The following is a 20,213-nucleotide window of genomic DNA, read 5'->3' as shown; positions in this document are numbered from 1 at the left end:
AGTCATCAGAACTATGAAATAAATGAAAACTATGCAGTGACCAAACATTTTTAACAATTCAAAACTACAATCTGAAATTTAAAGAGTATTGAATGAGGTGTAATTCATGTTGGACACTTGAGTGCTCTTCCTTCACTATCTGGTCTAACATTTCAGTCCAAATTTTTTAAAATAGAAATTCTAGATTTTTTTTTTTTTTTAAGAATTTGTACATAGGCACACTTTAAGCAATAAGGTATAGAGGCCATGATATATGATAGAATACATACTATATTCTCAATATAGCACAGGTGTATTGATAGGTAGTGTACACACAAAAAACACACACACACACACACAATAGAAAATTACTTGTTCATGAAATATGATACAATAGTTATCGTTATAAAACACTCTCAGTCATTCTTTCATGGTGTCATTATAATTTGTCAATCTCAAAAAAAAAGAAAGAAAAAAAAAAAGCTTTCAGCAGGTTCTGGACAGCGAGCGCGAGAGCTTCCGGGCAAACCATAGCATCAGATGATGCAAGGTGATAAGATACAACAGTGCAGCTGACTTCGGCAAGTCCTGCTTGAATTGTAGCAATTTTGACAAGCAGATATTCAACCACATATGTGATGTGGGCTGCTATGGAAAATTCAGTTTTAGGGGACTGTACAAAAAAGCCTGATTGAGAGTCATTTCTGAACGATGTAGCACTTAAAATCTTTATCTTTTAGCAGTTGAAACGATTTTCTTTGCGACTGTGTTTTCCTCTCTTTTGTAGGCCTAACAAACACTCTGATTGTGAATGGAGGATGTTCAAGTGTTTCATAAAGCGAATGCTTATCTTGCAGAGTTTGTTTAATTAATGAGATAATATGCATGCAATACATGATTTATCTGTTCACTCTTCATCATATCTACAGCTGTGGTTCTGATTATCACAGCCACAAAGCACGGGTTAAACTAATAATCGACTGATCTGGCCATTAAACAATATTGTGGCTTTGGCTAGCTTTTTAAAAGTATGAAAATGAGTTGTCATTATGAAACATTAAAGCAATGAGTCTTCCTAAACGTTTAAAGCGATTAGTTGATATTATCATGTTCAGTAACTGTTTATAATAACTATCACTGTTTCTATCATTAATTCCTTGCAGAGTTTAAGGATATGAAAAAATGTCAATTAGATATTTATCTCAAAATCAGGAATAGATATATTCAGTTTCTTTCTGATAGTTTTGCAAAATGAACTGACAGAATTCTGAATATTAGATGAGTTTTAGCAATTTGAACATCTCGCATGTATCTTAACACAGAAAAGACCTAGCAAATTGTTACTTATCATCATGGACTTGTTATTTCATTATTGTCATATTGCAGACTTGTTATATGTCATCATTCTGCTTCAAATTAAGAACAGAGTTTTTAGATTTAGTTAAATCTATTTAAAAGAGGGTTCTTCCACCATCAGCTTCAAAGATGATTATTCAGTTTTTCATATCAAACCCAAATTTAGACTAAACGTCTAATGTTGTGCTTTAAGTTGAAAGGCAAATTGTGGAATAGTGTGGCATATTTTGTGATGAAAATGTGGGAAAATGTAGAGTCACACACCCACGCTGCACCTCTCCACGCAAACTACATATGAGTCTACAATCAAATGACTGTCAGCTACTGTCAAAGCTATTAATAAATTACATGAGCAAATTTGAAAAAAACAATAAAAAATAAAAAGTAGCTGCATGGTAACTTCTATATATTAATAAAATAAATAAATAAACCTTTCAGCAAAGCAGATTAATCAGATATATTAAACCATAATAGGATCGTACTGAAACTCTACACCCTTAAGATCACTCTGGTGTTGGTTATTTTGTGCTGTATTGTTGCATCTTTGGTTTTAATCAGGGCATCCTGCAAATCAGAATCCTAACCTCATTATAAACGTATGCCAGACCATCACTGCTTTCTGTATTTGTACTAAATCTTGCATATCCTAATGCATACCTATCCCATCTCATCCTGAAAGATGCCCATGTTCATCATTTACCTCCGACTCAAACACAAAGCAAAGTTTTGGACATTTCAGTAACCATGGTTCAGTTAACATGGCAGCAATAGTTGTGTACAACTACAAACAACAGAAACTACATAGAATAAAACTCGAAAGAAAAAGGTAAATATCTTTTTAAGGTTAAAAATATTGTATGATGCCTATTTAAGCATTTTATTTTATATTTGATAACTGGCAAGAAAGGCAGTGTGGAAGAAGGAAAAATGTGGTTCTTCCATTTGTCCTTTGCGATGTACGTTGCGCTAAGAAAATATAAACCATCAGGTCGACTTCAGTGGGATGTAAACAAGCATTTGTCACACACCCACACAAACACTAATTAAAATACATACTAATAAGAATACTTCCTAGGCCAAGCACACAGACACAAACACAAATGCCTACCTCGCATCATTTTCACAGCATGTGTGAACTGCTGTCTTTCTCTCGTGAAGATATATGTCTAAATGACTTATTATGACTGGCAGCTCTGTTTCACACTGTCAATCAGATTGCTTCTTTAACAGACGATGCTGTCGCTATGTGGTAGATGTCAGAGGGATTAGGTGGTTTTCTGCTGAGGTGTGACAGAGAGACAGCATTTGTGTGTGTTTCTATCTGAGAGTGACAAAGAGAGAGAGGGCCTGTCCCTTTCACATGAACTAACAGCAGATAGGTACACCTCTCTCTCTCTCTCTCTCTCTCTCTCTCTTGCTCTCTCTTCTAAGGAACTTTTTGTGCTGTTTTTCTGTCCGTCTATAGGTGGACTCTGCTTTCTCTTTCTCTTTCCATTTAAGCAGTGAGCTGCTTGTCTCTTTAAGCTTGTCTTTGCATCCTTCTTCCTGAAATTCTATGTTCCCTCCTTGCAGTACCTCTGTATTCCTCACTCCATCCTTCTTTCTCTAACGTTAAGTGTTTAACTCAGCTTTGCAACAGCTAAATAATTACCTGTCACAACAGAGCAAGAGTAAATCACATGTTCACATTTTCACATATGCATTCAGTGCAGTTTTTGTTGGTGTATTCATTAAGATATGTAATGTTAAAAGCTGTAAATTTGCTCAAGTAAAGTGTTGACTTTTCTCTTGGCTATTATTTTCAGTGAGGAAGCATTGTACAGAAAGGATGTGAAGGTGGTCTGATTGGTGGGAGAGAGCATTGGTGTAAACAACCTGTTTAAGTTCATCATGTGATATTGTTGCCACAGCATACGGCAGAGTGTTGCTTTTACTTGTCATTATGAATCATGGTGCCACCACATTCTAGGTGTTTTCTAAACCACCTACAGTCACACTCTAGCAAACCAAGCACACTAACTGATACGAAATGTACTCAGAAACATTATTTTCCTTTTAAGTGTTTTCTTACTTTTTTACTAAGTGAAATTTTAGAAATATGTTATTTTTATAAGGATGTGAAAAAAAGAAAATACGGAAGTAGATTGCCTAAAAAGGTTTTATTTAAATATGCTAAACCATAAATGGGAGAGGGAGGGCAAGAGAGAGAGTGAAGAGAGAAAGAGATGAGAGATACTTACACAATGCGCGCTAATATAATCAAACGCAAAGGCGGGAAGTGTTTTAAACAGCATCTCTTTACAAAAATACTCTCAGATCTTATCTTGATTCAGATGGAGCACACACCCATAGCAGTGTGCACCTGTACGTCGATGGTAGCAAACACCTTTTGCTTTGCTCACGTTTAAACATACAGCTTTTGTGGCTGAAGTAAAAATATATGTGGATACAGGTGCATTGTGTGTGTGTGTTTCTGTGTGTTTCACAGGTGTAATTATGCACCGCTTTGCTACATTGATATAGGCCCCTCTCCTTAACCACAATGGAAGAGTTTTCTGATATGCAACAAACAACATGGTGCACTGGGGGTAAAACACGCCACTTAAACATGCCTCAAAGCACGCAATCACACACTGAAAAACAGCAATAAGTAACAAGAGGCCATACTATATTGTAAATATAGTCACGGATGAAGGGTGTTGTAAAGAACTATGCAAAGTGGAAACAATAAGGTAAAAAATTATGAATAAAAATAAATTATGAAACATTCAATAACTCTTCATGAAGTTTGAAAGTTTTAAAATATTACTTGTTGCTTTATACTCTAAAAGGCATCATTAGTGAGGTAAAAAAACATGGGAAAATGTCACATATTCTCTGTTTTTGCATTGACTTCTATGTTGAAATTCTTGTTTAGTTCCCATGTTCCTGTTTCCTGTTAGTTTGTAGTCCTTTGTAGTTTCATTTTATGATTGGGTTTCCCCTGATTGTTTCCACAGGTGTTCCTCGTTCCCTTGTGTATTTAAGCCCTTGTTTTCCCTGTTTCCTTTGTCAGTCTTTGCATTTATTATGCCTTACTCTGTACGTTTGGTCCCCGTGTTTTGTTTCTTTATGTTCTGAGTTATCTGGTTTTCTTTTGTTTATTAAAGACGCTGCATTTAGATCCTCCATTCTCTCCTGACTTGTTACAGAAAATCACTACAGTGTTATGTTGGACCTATAATTGCAAAGACAGACTTGGCTTATTTGCAGATTGCCCGGTAATCATTGCTTGATGTATCAAAAGGTCCAGCGGCAAAAGGTCAAACTTTGAGTGCCACGTTAGAATTCTTGACAGAATAGAAATGCGGCACTGACAGCGATGCTGACGCTTCACTCCATAGAGTTCAATGTATTCTGCAATGGCAACAAATGATTCTACTCTGAGCTGTTATATGTCAGAAACCTCTGAAGTTATGTTTTCATGGCAACACTCTTAACACCAAAATGTCTTTGTTGTTGATAACAGCAAAATATTTATCACTACATTAATTCATTAATTCTCCTCTATATTTTCTTGAAAAATTTTAAGAACAAAGAAAGTACTCCAGGTAAAAGTGGCATAGAAAATTGCATATCAATTTTAAATATGTGTTTAAAATTACTATTAACTGTTGAGGCCGCTGCTATATTTATTCTTTTTACCCAATATATGACTGTCAAGTTGGAACTTTCATAGAATTCTGAGTTTACGACTTAAATAATTATGAGCTCTACGAAGAAGTGATTCCAACATGACAGTAAACATGACGTTGCTATTCAACAAAAATAATGATCAACTATGCTTGCTGCACATTGATAGAAATAGTAGCTCAGTGAAGAGGTTGTAGCTGTGCTGTTATCATTAATAAAGCACAGCTATTGACCAATCAACATCCAGAACGTTAACTATACATTTTATAATGTATAATATAGCTTTAGCATACAACACACACAAACACACATAAATATATAGGGTAAAAAGGCATGTGTGTAACTCATGGATGGTTGACATTCTCGTTCTGTACTTACTTAGATGGGGTTTCTTGGGCACAGGATTTCCTAAAGATGGGCATAAAACAATAGTAAGTTGGTGTTATTCACACACCTACACACACTACACAACTAAAAATATTACATGAATGTGTGTATACACCAACACATGCACACAAAGACAAATGCACACACATGTGGCTATGGGCATGAAAGCACAAACACACATTATCATTCACAGCTGAATGATGAAAAGCCCCCCATACGAGCCCACACGAGCACACCAAATCTCCGTTGTCTGACGTTTGACCACACTTTGAGAAAGTTCAGATTTGATGCTGTGTTTGTCGTTTTCAATGGGTATTTTTAGCAAAGTGTCTGTCTGAAGACATAGGGCAGGTAAGATAACCATCTCCGGGATGAACACACTGGCCTCTCGGTTTGTCTCTCTCTCTCTCTCTGTCTGTCTGTCTCACTCTCTCTCTCCCTCTTTGAAGGGCTTTGTGGCTTCTTGAAAAAGTCACTTTTGCTTATGTAGCGGAACAGACACAAATAGGTGCATTGTGACTTGCAGACGCACTCGGAAACAAAGACTCTGAAAGTGGGGTATTTCACAACTCCGTCTCGCGCTTTGGCTAATAGAAGAAAAAAAAATGACCAGTGCAGTTTTTCGGTCAATGGGATGCTTGATTCTGCTGATTTCTGTAGATTGAAATTCTAGGAATTGGTAAAAATACTGATAGGTGAGAAAGAGTGTGAGTGTGAGTTCATCTTTTGGTCACAGATTAAAGGATTTTCTGTGCTACCTGAATCATCAGGGTAAAATAAGGCACCATGGTAACAGATCTAAATGCAGTTATATAACACAGCCAAGCCCTGATTACGCTATTTATCGCTCCATTTGGCCAACTAGCACAGTGACTCAAGCACACAGCTATGGACCTTATTCACGCTAGCGCCATCTTTAATTTTTGATGAGAATGACAATAAGGCTGTGAGGGAGAGACTTACCTTCTCTTCAGTGGGTTGTACGGATGTTTAAAGAGTTTTGGATCGTACTGCTGACGAAATATTAAAAAAATTAATCTTAACAAGAAAATTAAATTGACAAAACCTCCAGAAAAGTTGTGAAAATGAGATGTGATCTAGGAACTTTATACAGCTTTATATATTTTTTATATTTTTGTTTACTTCACATCCAAAATTAAATATGGGCTGCTGCGAATAAGGTCTATTACAGCACCAGAGAGAGTGTAAGTGAGAGAGATTGATAGATGATAGATAATTCACACTGTATGTATAACATTTTTAGCATGAAAATTAAAATTGCATTTTGAAATATGTGAAAATACCTCACACACATGTAAAATAAGCCCACACATATTTACACATACAGACAGAGCAAACTGACATTTAGGCCATTTTTTTTATCAGTGCCTGACATAAAATTCACATCACAAAAGTCTGGTTTGCATTAAACAACACACTTGTCAGGTGTCAGCTACAGTATCTATACAAATAAATCTCCTCTCCTACGCAGGACAGGGGATTATTCTTCTATGTTTAATTGAGCTAAAATTGAACCGTAATGAATTTAACTGAGATTTTCCACTAATCAACACAATTCTTTATAAAAATAGAACTTTTAAGCATGCTCCTATGCTGAAAAAAGTGGTAAACTGCACAAGGATATAGGCCCTATTTCTGCTTGAATGAATGAATGAATGAATTAATGATCTAACCCATAAAATTACTTTCTTCTGTGTATCAAAAAAATTATAAAAACAACTAGTAAAACAAATAATAATACAAAACTAGTAAATTTAGATGTTTCCACACAAAGCATATTTTTTAAGCTATGTGAAAAAACAGGTTTTTTTTTTACGATTAACATTTTTATTTATTAAACACAGGAAAACAAAACATAATTATAAATACACAAAATCAACTTTAACACCCACTACCACCCCTCCTCCTCCCCAACCCCAACCCCACCCCAAATTTCAACAAACATCTCTGTGGTCTTAGATGAACACATATAGAAGAATACAAAAACAAAAAACAAACAACTAAAAGAGGAAAAAAGAGAATAATAATAATAATAATAATAATAATAATAAATACATATATATACAAATATAAAAAAATCACACACACTGACAATTACCCCTCTCTCTCCATTATTCCACCCGAGAACCCTCCAAGAACGCGAAATATCCACCCCATTTTCCCACAAACAGATCCGGATTCCCCAGTCTTCTATAAGACCCCTCCTCTAAGGCCGCCACTCTCCCCATCTCCGAGCACCATTCCTGAAACAGGGGTGCTCCAACCAACTTCCAACCCCTCAAAATCACCCGCCTGTCGACCATAACACAGGTCAGGACCCAATCCTCCACATGTTTATTCTCCACATTAATTTCTGCCCCATCTCCCAAAATACAGAGTCTGGGGCAAAATGAAACCCGAGTGCCCAAGACCTCACATACAAAATTCTGAACTCTCAACCAAAACCCCTGGATCTCAACGCACCTCCAAATAACATGGGTTATACCTCCATCCTCCGATTGGCATCGCCAGCAGGTAGGTGTGTCTTTTAGACCAAGCCTATACAGTCTAGAGGGGGTCCAATAGAATCTATGTAAAATCTTGAGCTGAATAAGGTGAACTCTTGCATCTCTAGATACAGACTTCACATTTTTCAGAATCTTAGTCCACACTCCATCCTCCAATACCAAATCCAAATCCTTCTCCCATAATCTCTTAATAGAAGTTAAGGCTCCATCCCCCATACTCTGAATTAACAGGGAGTAGTACACTGATGCCTCATGACCTTTTCCAAAAGCCGCAATCACCTCACCCAAAGCATCTGCCTCCATAGGGGGATGTGTGCTACTCCCAAAAACAGAACAAAGTAGATGGCGCAATTGTAAATATCAATAAAACTGAGGTCTGGGGATCCCAAAATGTTGGACCAAGTTTTCAAACGATCTCAACACTCCACTTTCATATAGGTCACCGAGTGTAGTAACCCCCCTCACAATCCACTCTGGCCAGCAGAAAGGGGACTTGCCAATACGTAATCTTGGGTTCTGCCATATACTCGAAGCAACATTTAAATAAGTGTCCAATTTAAACAATCTGGACACTTTAGTCCATACCGAGTGTAAATGCGAAATAATGGGGTGTAACTTAACTTTTCCGATTCGTTTGATAGAGATGCTTTGTAATGGCGAAATAGGGGCAAGAACTGCCTGTTCAATAACAAATCAGGGAGGGGCTCTCTCAGGTGGAAGTGACCAATGAGCCAAATGTCTGAGACTGAACGCATAGTAATAAAACAAAATCTTGGGTAGGCCTAGCCCTCCTTTGTCTATTGGCCTATGCAACTTATTAAAATGCAATCTGGGACGTTTACCTTTCCAAATGAAGGACTTCGCTATGCTATCAAATTCCTTGAAATAAGAGAGGGGGACATCTACAGGGAGAGATTGTAGCAGGTAGTTAAATTTTGGAATACAGTTCATTTTAATAACATTAACCTTCCCAATCATAGATAAATGTAATGAAGCCCACCTGCCCACATCGCTCGAAAATCTTTTTATTAAAGGGTCAAAGTTAACTCTAACTAAATCAGACAGTTTTGCTGGGAATAAAATCCCCAAATATTTAATGCCCTGTTTGGGCCATTGGAAGGCGCCCGGCTGAAAAGCCGTTACTGGACAGTACGCTGTCAAAGCCAAAGCTTTGGATTTAGACCAATTGACTTTGTATCCTGAGAATTTGGAAAAGGAATTAATAATTCTGTGGAGGCAAGGCATAGATCTAGTAGGTTCAGAGACGAATAATAATATATAATCTGCATAAAGCAGAAGCTTATGTGCCACATCTCCCACCACCACCCCTGGAAAATCATCCTCCTTTCTTATCGCGATGCTAATGGTTCCAAGGCAAGACAGAACAATAATGGGGAAAGAGGGCAGCCCTGCCGAGTTCCCCTATCCAAAGTAAAATAATCTGAAATTAATCCATTTGTTTGTACCGCTGCTACAGGGTGTTTATAAATTAATTTAAGCCAACCAATAAATGTACTCCCGAACCCATACATTTCCAAAATCTTAAAAAAATAATCCCATTCTACCATATCAAACGCCTTTTCGATGTCAAGTGAGATGGCAGCGACCGGAGACTGATCATTCGCCACTGACCACATGATATTGATGAGACGCCTGATGTTATCAGAAGAGCTATGGCCCCGAATAAATCCCACCTGATCTATATGTATAAGAGATGTCATAACCTTACTTAATCGGTTAGCCAAAATTTTTGACAATAAATGTACATCTAGTTGGATCAGGGAGATTGGACGGTAACTTTTACACTCGCTTGGATCTTTGTCCTTTTTAAGAATCAGATTGATCCAGGCTTGCATCATGGTTGGAGGAAGCTTTCCGTTCTTTAATGATTCCGTACAAACTTCTAGCAAAAGTGGAGCCAGTTCTGTAGCATAGGATCTGAAAAATTCTGCGGCAAAACCATCTGGCCCCGGAGGTTTGCCAGTAGGTAGGGTCTTAATTACCTTGTCAAGCTCCTCCAAGGTTATCTCAGAATCAAGAGAGTTTTTTTGCTCAATCGTCAATTTAGGAAGATCTAATGGTTCCACAAAGTTTCTAATATCTTCATCAGTAGACAAAAACGTGGAACTATAAAGATCAAGATAGAATTCTTTAAACGCATTATTAATATCAATGGCTGAGGTAAAAATTTCACCACCAGCAGAGTTCACTGAGGGAATGATAGAAAGAGACTCTCTCTGCGTTATATATCTAGCCAAAAGCTTCCCTGCTTTGTTACCCGACTCAAAGTATAACTGTCTTGCCCTGAATAACCAAAACTCCACTTTCCGCGACAAAATAGTATTATACCTATATTTCAATCGGGTCAATTCTCTGAGGCCATCAGATGACATACGGCGCTTCAGCTCTGCCTCGGAACTTTTAATATTTCCTTTCAACTCCACGAGTTCTCGTGCTTTGGATTTTTTTAATGAATGAGGCATACTGTATGATCCGACCCCTAAGAACCGCCTTAAGTGCCTCCCAAGCCACGCCCACAGAGGATACTGAGGACCAGTTGGTCTCCATATAAACATTGATTTCAGTCTTTAACATTTGTTGGAAATCAGGATTTTGCAAAAGGGACACATTAAGGCGCCAACTATATGATTTCTTTTTCTCCATATGTGGCAACACCTCTAAACTCACCAGGGCATGATCTGAGACTAAGATGTTTCCAATTGAGCAATCAACAATAGATGAAATGAAGGATTTGGTTATAAAAAAAAAATCTATTCTGGAATAAATCTTATGGACTGATGAAAAAAATGTATAGTCCCTACCAGATGAGTTCAAAAGTCTCCAAATATCCGTAAGACCAAGATTTTTACACATCCTGTGAAGCGTAAATGTTGCTCTAGGGGGTTTACACACTTTTGCTTCACTGTGATCAAGGACTGAGTCCATCAAAAGATTAAAGTCTCCTCCCAATATTATATCATGAGGGGTGCCAGCAGCTTGCAACATCCCTTCAAGATCTATAAAAAAGCCCTGATCATCAGCGTTAGGTGCGTAAATATTAGCCAAAATCAACCTTTGCCCTTGAATTTCAGCTAAAACAATAATGACTCTTCCTAATTTATCTTTTTGAGACATTTGAATTGTAGATGTTTATTTACCAATATAATGACTCCCTTGCTCTTGCTTGAGCCAGCACTAAAAAAAACATGTCCACCCCATATCTTCCCAAATTTTTCAGCTGCCTGTGGGGAGAGATGTGTTTCTTGAAGAAACACAATATCATATTTCTTACGTTTAAGAAAAGTAATAACTTTCCTTCTTTTTATGGGGTGCCCCAACCCATTCACATTCCACATGGAGAAAGATAATCCATTCATATTAACGCTTGACATTTTGACATATTAGAAAACATAGATTGTGTGTCAAAAACAAGATTATAAAGACCACATTCCCCATTAGTGAAACAATCAACCCCCAAACATCCCCCCGAACAAAACAAACAGAAAAAAGAAAAACGTGCGCATTAACCCCGCGCACAACAGCGCCAACCGGCGACAATCCCTCTAAATTCAAAAGGTCCATGAACGCCCACGAGTCCCCACGACAACTTTGCCATCGGATTGCTCAATTTTGCCTCACAAATTTGTGAGGCAACATTACATAACAGAAAATACTTTGTGAAATAAACCCAGTCAATAGGAAGAATGAACACAAAGAACGTGTAGATTCATTCACAGAACTGTCTCAAGGATGTGATCTTCCACAAAACAAATTCTAGCTGATATAAAACTGTTCAGATTCCTCGGACAGACAAACGAATCTTCAGTGAGCCAGCTGTTATGAGTTCAGCGGATGACGTAATCATTCAATGTCCCGTAAAAAAACTCAAAACAAACTACAGCCAGCAGGAGGAATGAGCACGAAGAACGAACAGATTAATCCACAGCTGTTCCAAAGGAGTGTTATTCAATAGAACAAGCTCCAGCCGCTAGGCGGAACCAATACAAAAAGAAACAAAACCGGCATCCCGGTTCCCCTGGTGATCGAGTCAATTCACTCAGAGGCCGCATAAAAGTATATACCATGACTTACACAATCTGTCAACTTTATAAAAGACATCCTTTGTGTGAGCATGTAGATATTTTGCGGTCATCCATAGTGTCTATCCTCAATCTGTCCGGGAACTTCAATGCAAACGTTTCTTTAAGGAAAAGTGTAATTCACAAAACAAGCTCCAGCCGCTAGGCGGAGCCAACACAAAAAAAACAAAATGTCGCCCAGCTTCCTCAAGAGTAAGTACAGCGAGTCAGGCCCACTCACATGAGAAATATCCACTGGTTTACTCAGACATTGATTCTATAAAAGATATTGCCTGTTTTGGACATGTAAATACTTTGCGACCGACCTTCATTTCTATTCTCAGTTTGGCAGGAAACATCAGAGCAAACGAGATCCTTTTCTGATGTAAGAGTTTCTTACATTCCTTGAACCGATCGCGTTTCTCTCTTGTCGAACTCGCAAAGTCCAGGAACAAGAAAATATTATGGTTCTTCCAAGAAAGCTTCCCTTTGCTCCTCGCCTGGCGCAACACAAGATCTTTATCGGATGATCTCAGAAATCTGGCCAGAATCGATCGGGGCCTATTTCAGATCTGTGAAATCTCACAGATCTCAGCAGATCTGTGAGCTGGGACTCTGTGAGCTCGCTCGATTTCCAGCTTGTGGCCTGTAATGTCGAGCAGACTCGGGAAATGCTCCTCTAGGAATTTCACCATATCTCTGCCCTCCTCATGCTCAGGAATTCAAACAATTCGAATGTTATTCCTGCGGCTTCTATTCTCAAGATCTTCAATCTTGTCAAGAAGATGTTCCAAATCAACTTTGGTCGCAGGTGGATTAGCGGTTAATTCCCTCTCCGAAGATTAGTTTTTCAACATCAGTCACTCTTGTGACTAGCTCAGAGAATTTTATTTCCATCGCCGTAATCAATCAACGTATTACAGCGAGATCCTCCAAGTCAGCAAGAACCTTCGTCAACATCACCGACATGTTGGACAACTGACGCTGGATTCCTTCTCCTGCTGCGCCATCCAAATCGAGTCCCCGGTCTGTAGACCTGTCGGGGCTTTCATCCTGAACATGTAAGTGTCTTTTAATGTCTCCAGAGCCCGATGATTTTGACTTCTTTGCCATGTTTCGCATCAAAAAGCAAATGTGTAACTGTGTGTATCAAATTCACCAGATTATAACATAAAAATAATTAAAAAATTAGCAAAGTGCGCAGAGCTCGTCGCTCACACATCTGCTCCTTGCATGGCATCACGTCCTCAATCGAAAAAACAGTTTTTACATTGTAAATAATAAAAATAAAAATACAAATGAACAGAAAATACTAGAAACTCTTGACCCTCACTTTGTCACACGACACCTAAATTACCCCTAAAGAAACCAACAATCTTCTCCAAGTCAGTCTATTTCTTTGCCGTTTATGTTTTTTATTTGACATAGTTAAAGCATTTTTAAGGAAACATCAAATCATGATGAACAGGAAACAATCCAAACAGACAAAGATTACAATATATATTCCAAGGCAATGAAGCACAGCAAAAAAAAAAAACACACACACACACACACACACACACACACACACACACACACACACACACACACACACACACACACACAAAACAAGGTAGAACAGTTGTGAACCTGCCCAGAACTGGACGTCTTTTGAAAGCAATGATCCTGGACAAGAAGACTCATAAAAAGGTTCTATAAGAATTATAGTCCACCTGCCATGACAGACAAACAGTGCATTTAGACAACCACAGCACACACAGTTCAGAAATCTGTCCGGGCACAGGGTGGCAAAAAAACCTTCATTGGAATTTAAAGTTACCCCAAATACATTTAAAACTCCCACATATATCAACAACATGGAGGAAGATTCAATCTAACCTGGCCTTCACGACAAATCATAAGAATAGTACGATCGTGAGAAATCGTACGATTTGGTTTGTTCAAAAACATACACATTTTTCTCCCACTGAAAAAACAAAACAAAAAACAAACGTACAAACAATGTTATTACTTTGTTAGATTTTTCCTATATTTAACCACTAACCCAAACCTAAACTTAACCATAAAGTCTAAGCCCTTACCCAAACCCTGAACCTTACTGTAATATTTAATAGGAAAACAACTTTTGTGTGTACTAAGGAAGAAAGAAAACATTGGGGTTTGAAACAAGACTACGGAAGAGTATTACAGGTAATTGATATACACAGTAATTTGTATTGCATAAATAAATATGGAATCAGTAGCCAAACTTGTTCACAGACGTTTCCTTTCTTAAAATAGTGTTGGATAGGAGGCTAGATAAAATTTGATGCCTGTATCGTATTGATTTGAAATTCGGTTTGTTGATTGGTTGTCTGCATGGGATTAAAAGTTGTACTGTATCATGCGATTTCACCATTTTGTAAGAATTATCATGAATTATCATGGGACTTTGTTGATTCAATCAGATCTGATAAGAGCATGAATCCCTTTTGTTTTACTTTAACAGGAAATCTCATAAATATAGCGGGACAAATCTGCAATTCAGAGATTGCTCTTCTGACAGGATATGACCCAAAACATGTAGCAAAGGCAACACTAGATTTCCTTAAATCTGACAGCTTAACCATAGATTCTTTACTAAACAACAAATCCTACCAGAGGAAGACAGCAGGGGCGAGTAGTCTATGCCCGTTCAGCAGGACGGGGATATTGCTTATTACTATAAGTATATCCAGTAGATCTAACCCATATGCTTCCATTTCATCACAGTAGCAAAAGTTGACCTTGAGAAATTTAGCAAAGAATAGTGAAGAAAAATGTTCAGTGTCAAGATGTTCAACTCTGACAGAGGCTTGAGCAAAGAAAAAATGGGAGGGAACAATAAAAAACAGCTAATGGTCAGAAAAGCAAGACACACTTGGGCACATAAAGCATGGAATGTCATGACCTGTGAGGTGACAGTTATCCTCCATTGTTACATAACCAGATATCACTGAGGACCCCCGCTGCTACAAAAGAAATCAACAAAGAAAACCAGCCAATAACGTCTTATCAAACCAAAAACTTCCTTTCGATGTTGAGAGTCTCACTTGTAGAGAGTACTTTGAACTCAACTGACTGTGAATGAGCTTGAATGTACATGAATTATAACTGTACATGAAAGAAACAGCACAGATCTGATGCTCATATTTGTTTCCACTTGACAACCATTGACATTATCACATGAGCCTCAAGATTTGCCTCTCACTCATCTATGTTGATTCATAAACATCTATCAGGTAACACATGCCATATTGTCATCGAGTGTTACTTTGTGGTTTCTCTGTCTCTCACCCATCTCTTCCTCTGTTCAGTCTTTAAAGTTCTTTCTCACTCCCACCTATACAAAATCTCCCCCACATTTTGTCAAACAAAATGTCACACTTTGTCTCAGTTGTGACATCACTTTATTCACACATTTGCTTGGGAAGAAACTGCTAGAGAGTGTTACAATGTGTGTGAACCTATGAAAGGTTTGTGTGTGTACTGTATGTGAAAAGAGGTAATCCGTGCAGTGGGATAGTGGAGGTAAGCTTCTGGATCTCAAATTAGCCAATCGGCTTCTGGAAATAGATCAGGAATCCAAAGACGCTCACTAAACATTAATCCTTCCTTTAATCTAGATTATGTCCATTCTTACCAAACACAGAGGTATTTATTTCCAGCAGGGTGATGTGAGGTTTAGAAAGAGAGAAAGTGAGAGACAGAGAAAAAGCAAGAGAATGAAAGAGAGAAACTGAGAAAAACACAAAGAAAAAGAGAACTGTGTGAGAGAACATTAGAGTCTTTGGATTAGTATCAAACAGGTAGACATCAGAAGGGTCTGAATGGAATTTCCGCATTCGGGAGTGGATATCTGTGGAGATGATTTAAAGTAAGCATCTTCACATTAATATCAGGACTCAGGTGGGTATGCCCTCCATAATAACTTTGGACTAATTCTGCTCATAAAGGCTGAGAGTGTTGCTTTCTCACCAGACTCAGTAATCATCAAAACAACAGTGAAAATGCCAGAGGACCAATAAAATTATTATTTGAGTGGCCAATTGTGTATAGACGATGAAGATTATGAAGGTAAAGATGTACAAAAGGAATATCAGGATAATTATCAGAGTCAACAAGGAGGGAAAATGGTTTTACAGCATGATGCCTTGCGAGAACCCTTTTAAGTGCCACAAAGAACATTTTATTCACTTGTTCTATAGAAAATTATCTACGTATTGGTGCATTACAGGAATGTTCCAACTTGATCTCATGAGAAGTAGAGAAAAATAAACAATGTTATTATGCTTTTTTCTACATTTAACCCCAAACCTATACCTAATCCTTCCTGTACCATGGAAGAAAGAAAACATCAGGGTTTGAAACAAGATAAAGGTTTTTTACAGGTTATTGATATACACTAGTCATTTGTATTGCATAAATAAATATGAAATGAGTAACCAAATTTATTCACAGATGTTTCCTTTCTTATAATAAAGTTTTGGATAGGAGGCTAGCTAAAATAAAATGCCTGTATTGTTTCGATTTTAAATTCTGTTTGTTTATTGGTTGGTCTCTATAGGAATAAAAGTCATACCTTTTTGTACGAGCCAAGTCATACAATATCTTATGATTTCACCATCTAATACGAATTATTTGTATGAACACACCAATAAGCTGAACACTGATTAAAAAAAAATCGCAAGAAAACTGTTTCCACGTTTTCCCAATCAAAATGAAAATAGTCATGCGCACAAAAGTTGGATACACTGGTAAGAACGCCGGTAAAAGTGTTAACATTGCAGAGCAACATCGCGGTAATCTGCAAAAATCTACCTATGTCGACTGGTTTACGCTTAAACCGTTTATGACCTTACATGATAAAGGTCTTTTAAAGGGATAGTTCATCCAAAAAAATTTATTATCTCATCATTTACTCACTCTCATGCAATCCCAGATATGTATGACTTTCTTTCATCTGCAGAACACAAATTAAGATTTTTTGAATATTTCAGCTCTGTTGCTCCATTCAATGTGAATGGTTACCAGAAATCTGAAGGTCCAAATATCACAAAGGCAGCATAAATGTAATCCATACGACTCCAGTGGTTTAATCGGGGGCTGCGTCTGAAACCAGGAAAATGCTGCCTCCGGAGGCTATCAACCGCCGAAGAGGCGGTTGATAGCCAATTTGTGTATACAGTTGTGCTCAATAGTTGCATACCCTGGCAGAAATTGTGAAATTTTGGCATTGATTTTGAAAATAGGACTGATCATGCAAAAAAAAAAATCTCTTTTATTTAAGGATAGTGATCATATGAAGTCATTTACTATCACATAGTTGTTTGGCTCCTTTTTAAATCATAATGAAAACAGATATCACCCAAATGGTCCTGATCAAAAGTTTACATACCCTTGAATGTTTGGCCTTGTTACAGACACACAAGGTGACACACACAGGTTTAAATGGCAATTAAAGGTTAATTTCCCACACCTGTGGCTTTTTAAATTTCAATTAGTGTCTGTGTATAAATAGTCAATGAGTTTGTTAGCTCTCACGTGGATGCACTGAGCAGGCTAGATACTGAGCCATGGGGAGCAGAAAAGAACTGTCAAAAGACCTGCGTAACAAGGTAATGGAACTTTATAAAGATGGAAAAGAATATAAAAAGATATCCAAAGCCTTGAAAATGCCAGTCAGTACTGTTCAATCACTTATTAAGAAGTGGAAAATTCAGGGATCTCTTGATACCAAGCCAAGGTCAGGTAGACCAAGAAAGATTTCAGCCACAACTGCCAGAAGAATTGAGAAATACAGGCTGCTCTGGAAAAAGACGGTGTGGTTGTTTCAAGGAGCACAATACGACGATACTTGAACAAAAATGAGCTGCATGGTCGAGTTGCCAGAAAGAAGCCAATGCCACAAAAAAGCCCAGTTACAATATGCCGACAACACCTTGACATGCCTCACAGCTTCTGGAATACTGTAATTTGGAGTGACGAGACCAAAATAGAGCTTTATGGTCACAACCATAAGCCCTATGTTTGGAGAGGGGTCAACAAGTATTGTGCTCCTTGATTGTTCCCATTGGAACGCTGATCATGCCACTAATTAGCGTTTTAGCAGCACCTGTTTCTCTGCTGATTCACTGCCTACTTAATCGTTGTGTCAGTACCTTTGCTACATTGTTGTTTGGTGTTGAAGTAACTCACCTCGCACTCTCTGCCTAGTTGGTCTTGTCTCGTGTTTCTGTTTTGGTTGCCCATCTCTGCCCGCCTGTCGGGAGTGTGGTTACCTTCCAGTTTGCTGTGCACTTGTTCTCTGCACCCACGATGCTTCAACGGAGGATTCCTCATGGATCTCCTAACTACCACAATGCATACACTTGCCTACGAGCATACTCTTCACGGAGGATTCCTCACAGATCTGCTCACTGCGCTGCCACGGTGCGCACACATCAACGAACACACCTATCACCTTCTTACTGCAGCCGGTGCCAGGTTCTCCATGCTTCACCAGCCCAGTTGAAGTTATAATTTATTGTAAATAAATCCTTTGAACTGTTCCTCTGCTCTTGGGTCTCTTTGTCCCACCTTCTGACAGGATTGCTTCAGAAGACATTGATTAAACCACTGGAGTCTAATGGATTACTTTTATGCTGCCTTTATGTGATATTTGGGCCTTCAGAGTTATTACCACCATTCACTTGTATTGTAAGGACCAACAGAGCTGAGATATTCTTCTAAAAATATTCATTTGTAGTCATGTGACACCATGCAAGGTTTGGACATGTGAACGGCGAGTTCTGCGACCTTTGCTGGTTTTAATACTTTTTATGATGTAAACAAGTGAGATTCGATACACCCTGATTCATAACTGTTCTAGAAAACAATATGTCAAAGAATTCAAAATCCTTGGGTTCCGGAGACATTGAAAGACACTTACGTGCTCAAGCTGAAGCCCCTCCGGAGGCCTCGAGACCGGGACTCAATTTGGACAGTGCGGTGGAAAAGATTCAACATCAACTGTCGAGCATGACGGCAATGCTGATGAAAGTCGTTGCTGACTTGGAGGATCTTGCAGTAATACGTCGATCGATCACTGCCATGGAGATGAAATTCACTGAGATTGTTACAAGAGTGTCGGATGTTGAGAAATTGATCGATTATCTGGAGTCATCGGAGAGGGAATTAAGAAGCTGCTAATCCGCTACCGACCAAGGCGGACTTGGAACACCTTCGGGAAAAGTTGGAAGACTTTGAGAATTGTAACCGGCGAAACAACATCCAAATTGTTGGAATTCCTGAGCGAGCAGTGGGTCAGAATATGGTGGAATTTCTGGATGAGCTCTTTCCGAGTCTGCTCGACATAACAGGCCATAAGCTGGAAATCGAGCTAGCTCACAGGGTTCCGGCTCGGAGATCCACTGAGGGAGACAGGCCCCATTCAATTCTGGCCAAATTTCTGAGATCATCCGATAAAGATCTCATGTTATGCGAGGCGAGGAACAAAGGAAGGCTTTCTTGGAAGAACCACAATATTTTCTTGTTCCCAGACTTTGCAAATTCGACAAGAGAGAAACGTGATCAATTCAAGGAATGCAAGAAACTCTTACATCAACGGAAGGTCACTTTTGCACTGATGTTCCCGGCCAAATTGAGAATAGATACTAAGGATGGGTGCAAAATACTTACATGCCCACAGCAAGCGATGTCCTTTTATAAAGTCAATGGAATGAGTAAGTCATGGTGTGATTCTCACGTTGCAGTTGAGTGGGCCTGACTCACTGATCATTCACTTGACTGTCCAAGGAAGCTGAGCACCTTTTTTGTGTTGGTTCCGCATAGCAGCTGGAGTGTGTTTTGTGGAATAACACACCTTCAAGAAACTCTTGCATTGATGGAGGGTTGCTTTTGCACTGATGTTCCCGGCCAAGTTGAGAATAGATGCTAAGGATGGGCGCAAAGTATTTTGCGACTACTTGTCCAAGTCAATGGAATGAGTAAGTCATTGTGTGGTGCTCACTTTGCAGCCGAGTGGACCTGACTCACTGAACATTCACTTGACTGTTCGAGGAAACTGGGTGCCTTTTTTTTTGTGCTGGTTCCGCCTAGCGGCTGAAGTTTGTTTTGTGTAGTAACACTCCTTTGGGACAGTTTGTGGATGAATCTGCACATTCTTTGTGCTTATGCCTCCTATTGGCTGGAG

At 38.5% G+C, this 20,213-nt stretch overlaps 1 protein-coding gene across 4 annotated transcripts in view; it reads right to left on the bottom strand.

Moving 5' to 3' along the window:
• The window catches only part of LOC127453278 (nuclear receptor ROR-alpha B-like), a 61,314-nt gene that overhangs the window by 24,765 nt on the left and 16,336 nt on the right, over positions 1 to 20,213 (bottom strand). For 2 of the 4 annotated variants that reach the window (XM_051719517.1, XM_051719520.1), the window contains exon 2: positions 5,386 to 5,415. The exons of 1 other annotated variant lie outside the window; for it this stretch is intronic. In XM_051719517.1, the coding sequence (XP_051575477.1) occupies positions 5,386 to 5,415 (30 nt within the window). Of the gene's footprint in view, positions 1 to 2,443; positions 2,643 to 5,385; positions 5,416 to 20,213 lie in introns of those variants that run through there. One more of the 4 variants, XM_051719521.1, reaches the window with a different exon arrangement.

The sequence above is a fragment of the Myxocyprinus asiaticus genome, chromosome 15, assembly GCF_019703515.2.
Source record: "Myxocyprinus asiaticus isolate MX2 ecotype Aquarium Trade chromosome 15, UBuf_Myxa_2, whole genome shotgun sequence".
NCBI lineage: Eukaryota > Metazoa > Chordata > Actinopteri > Cypriniformes > Catostomidae > Myxocyprinus > Myxocyprinus asiaticus.
This window is presented reverse-complemented; position numbering and strand designations above follow the sequence as displayed.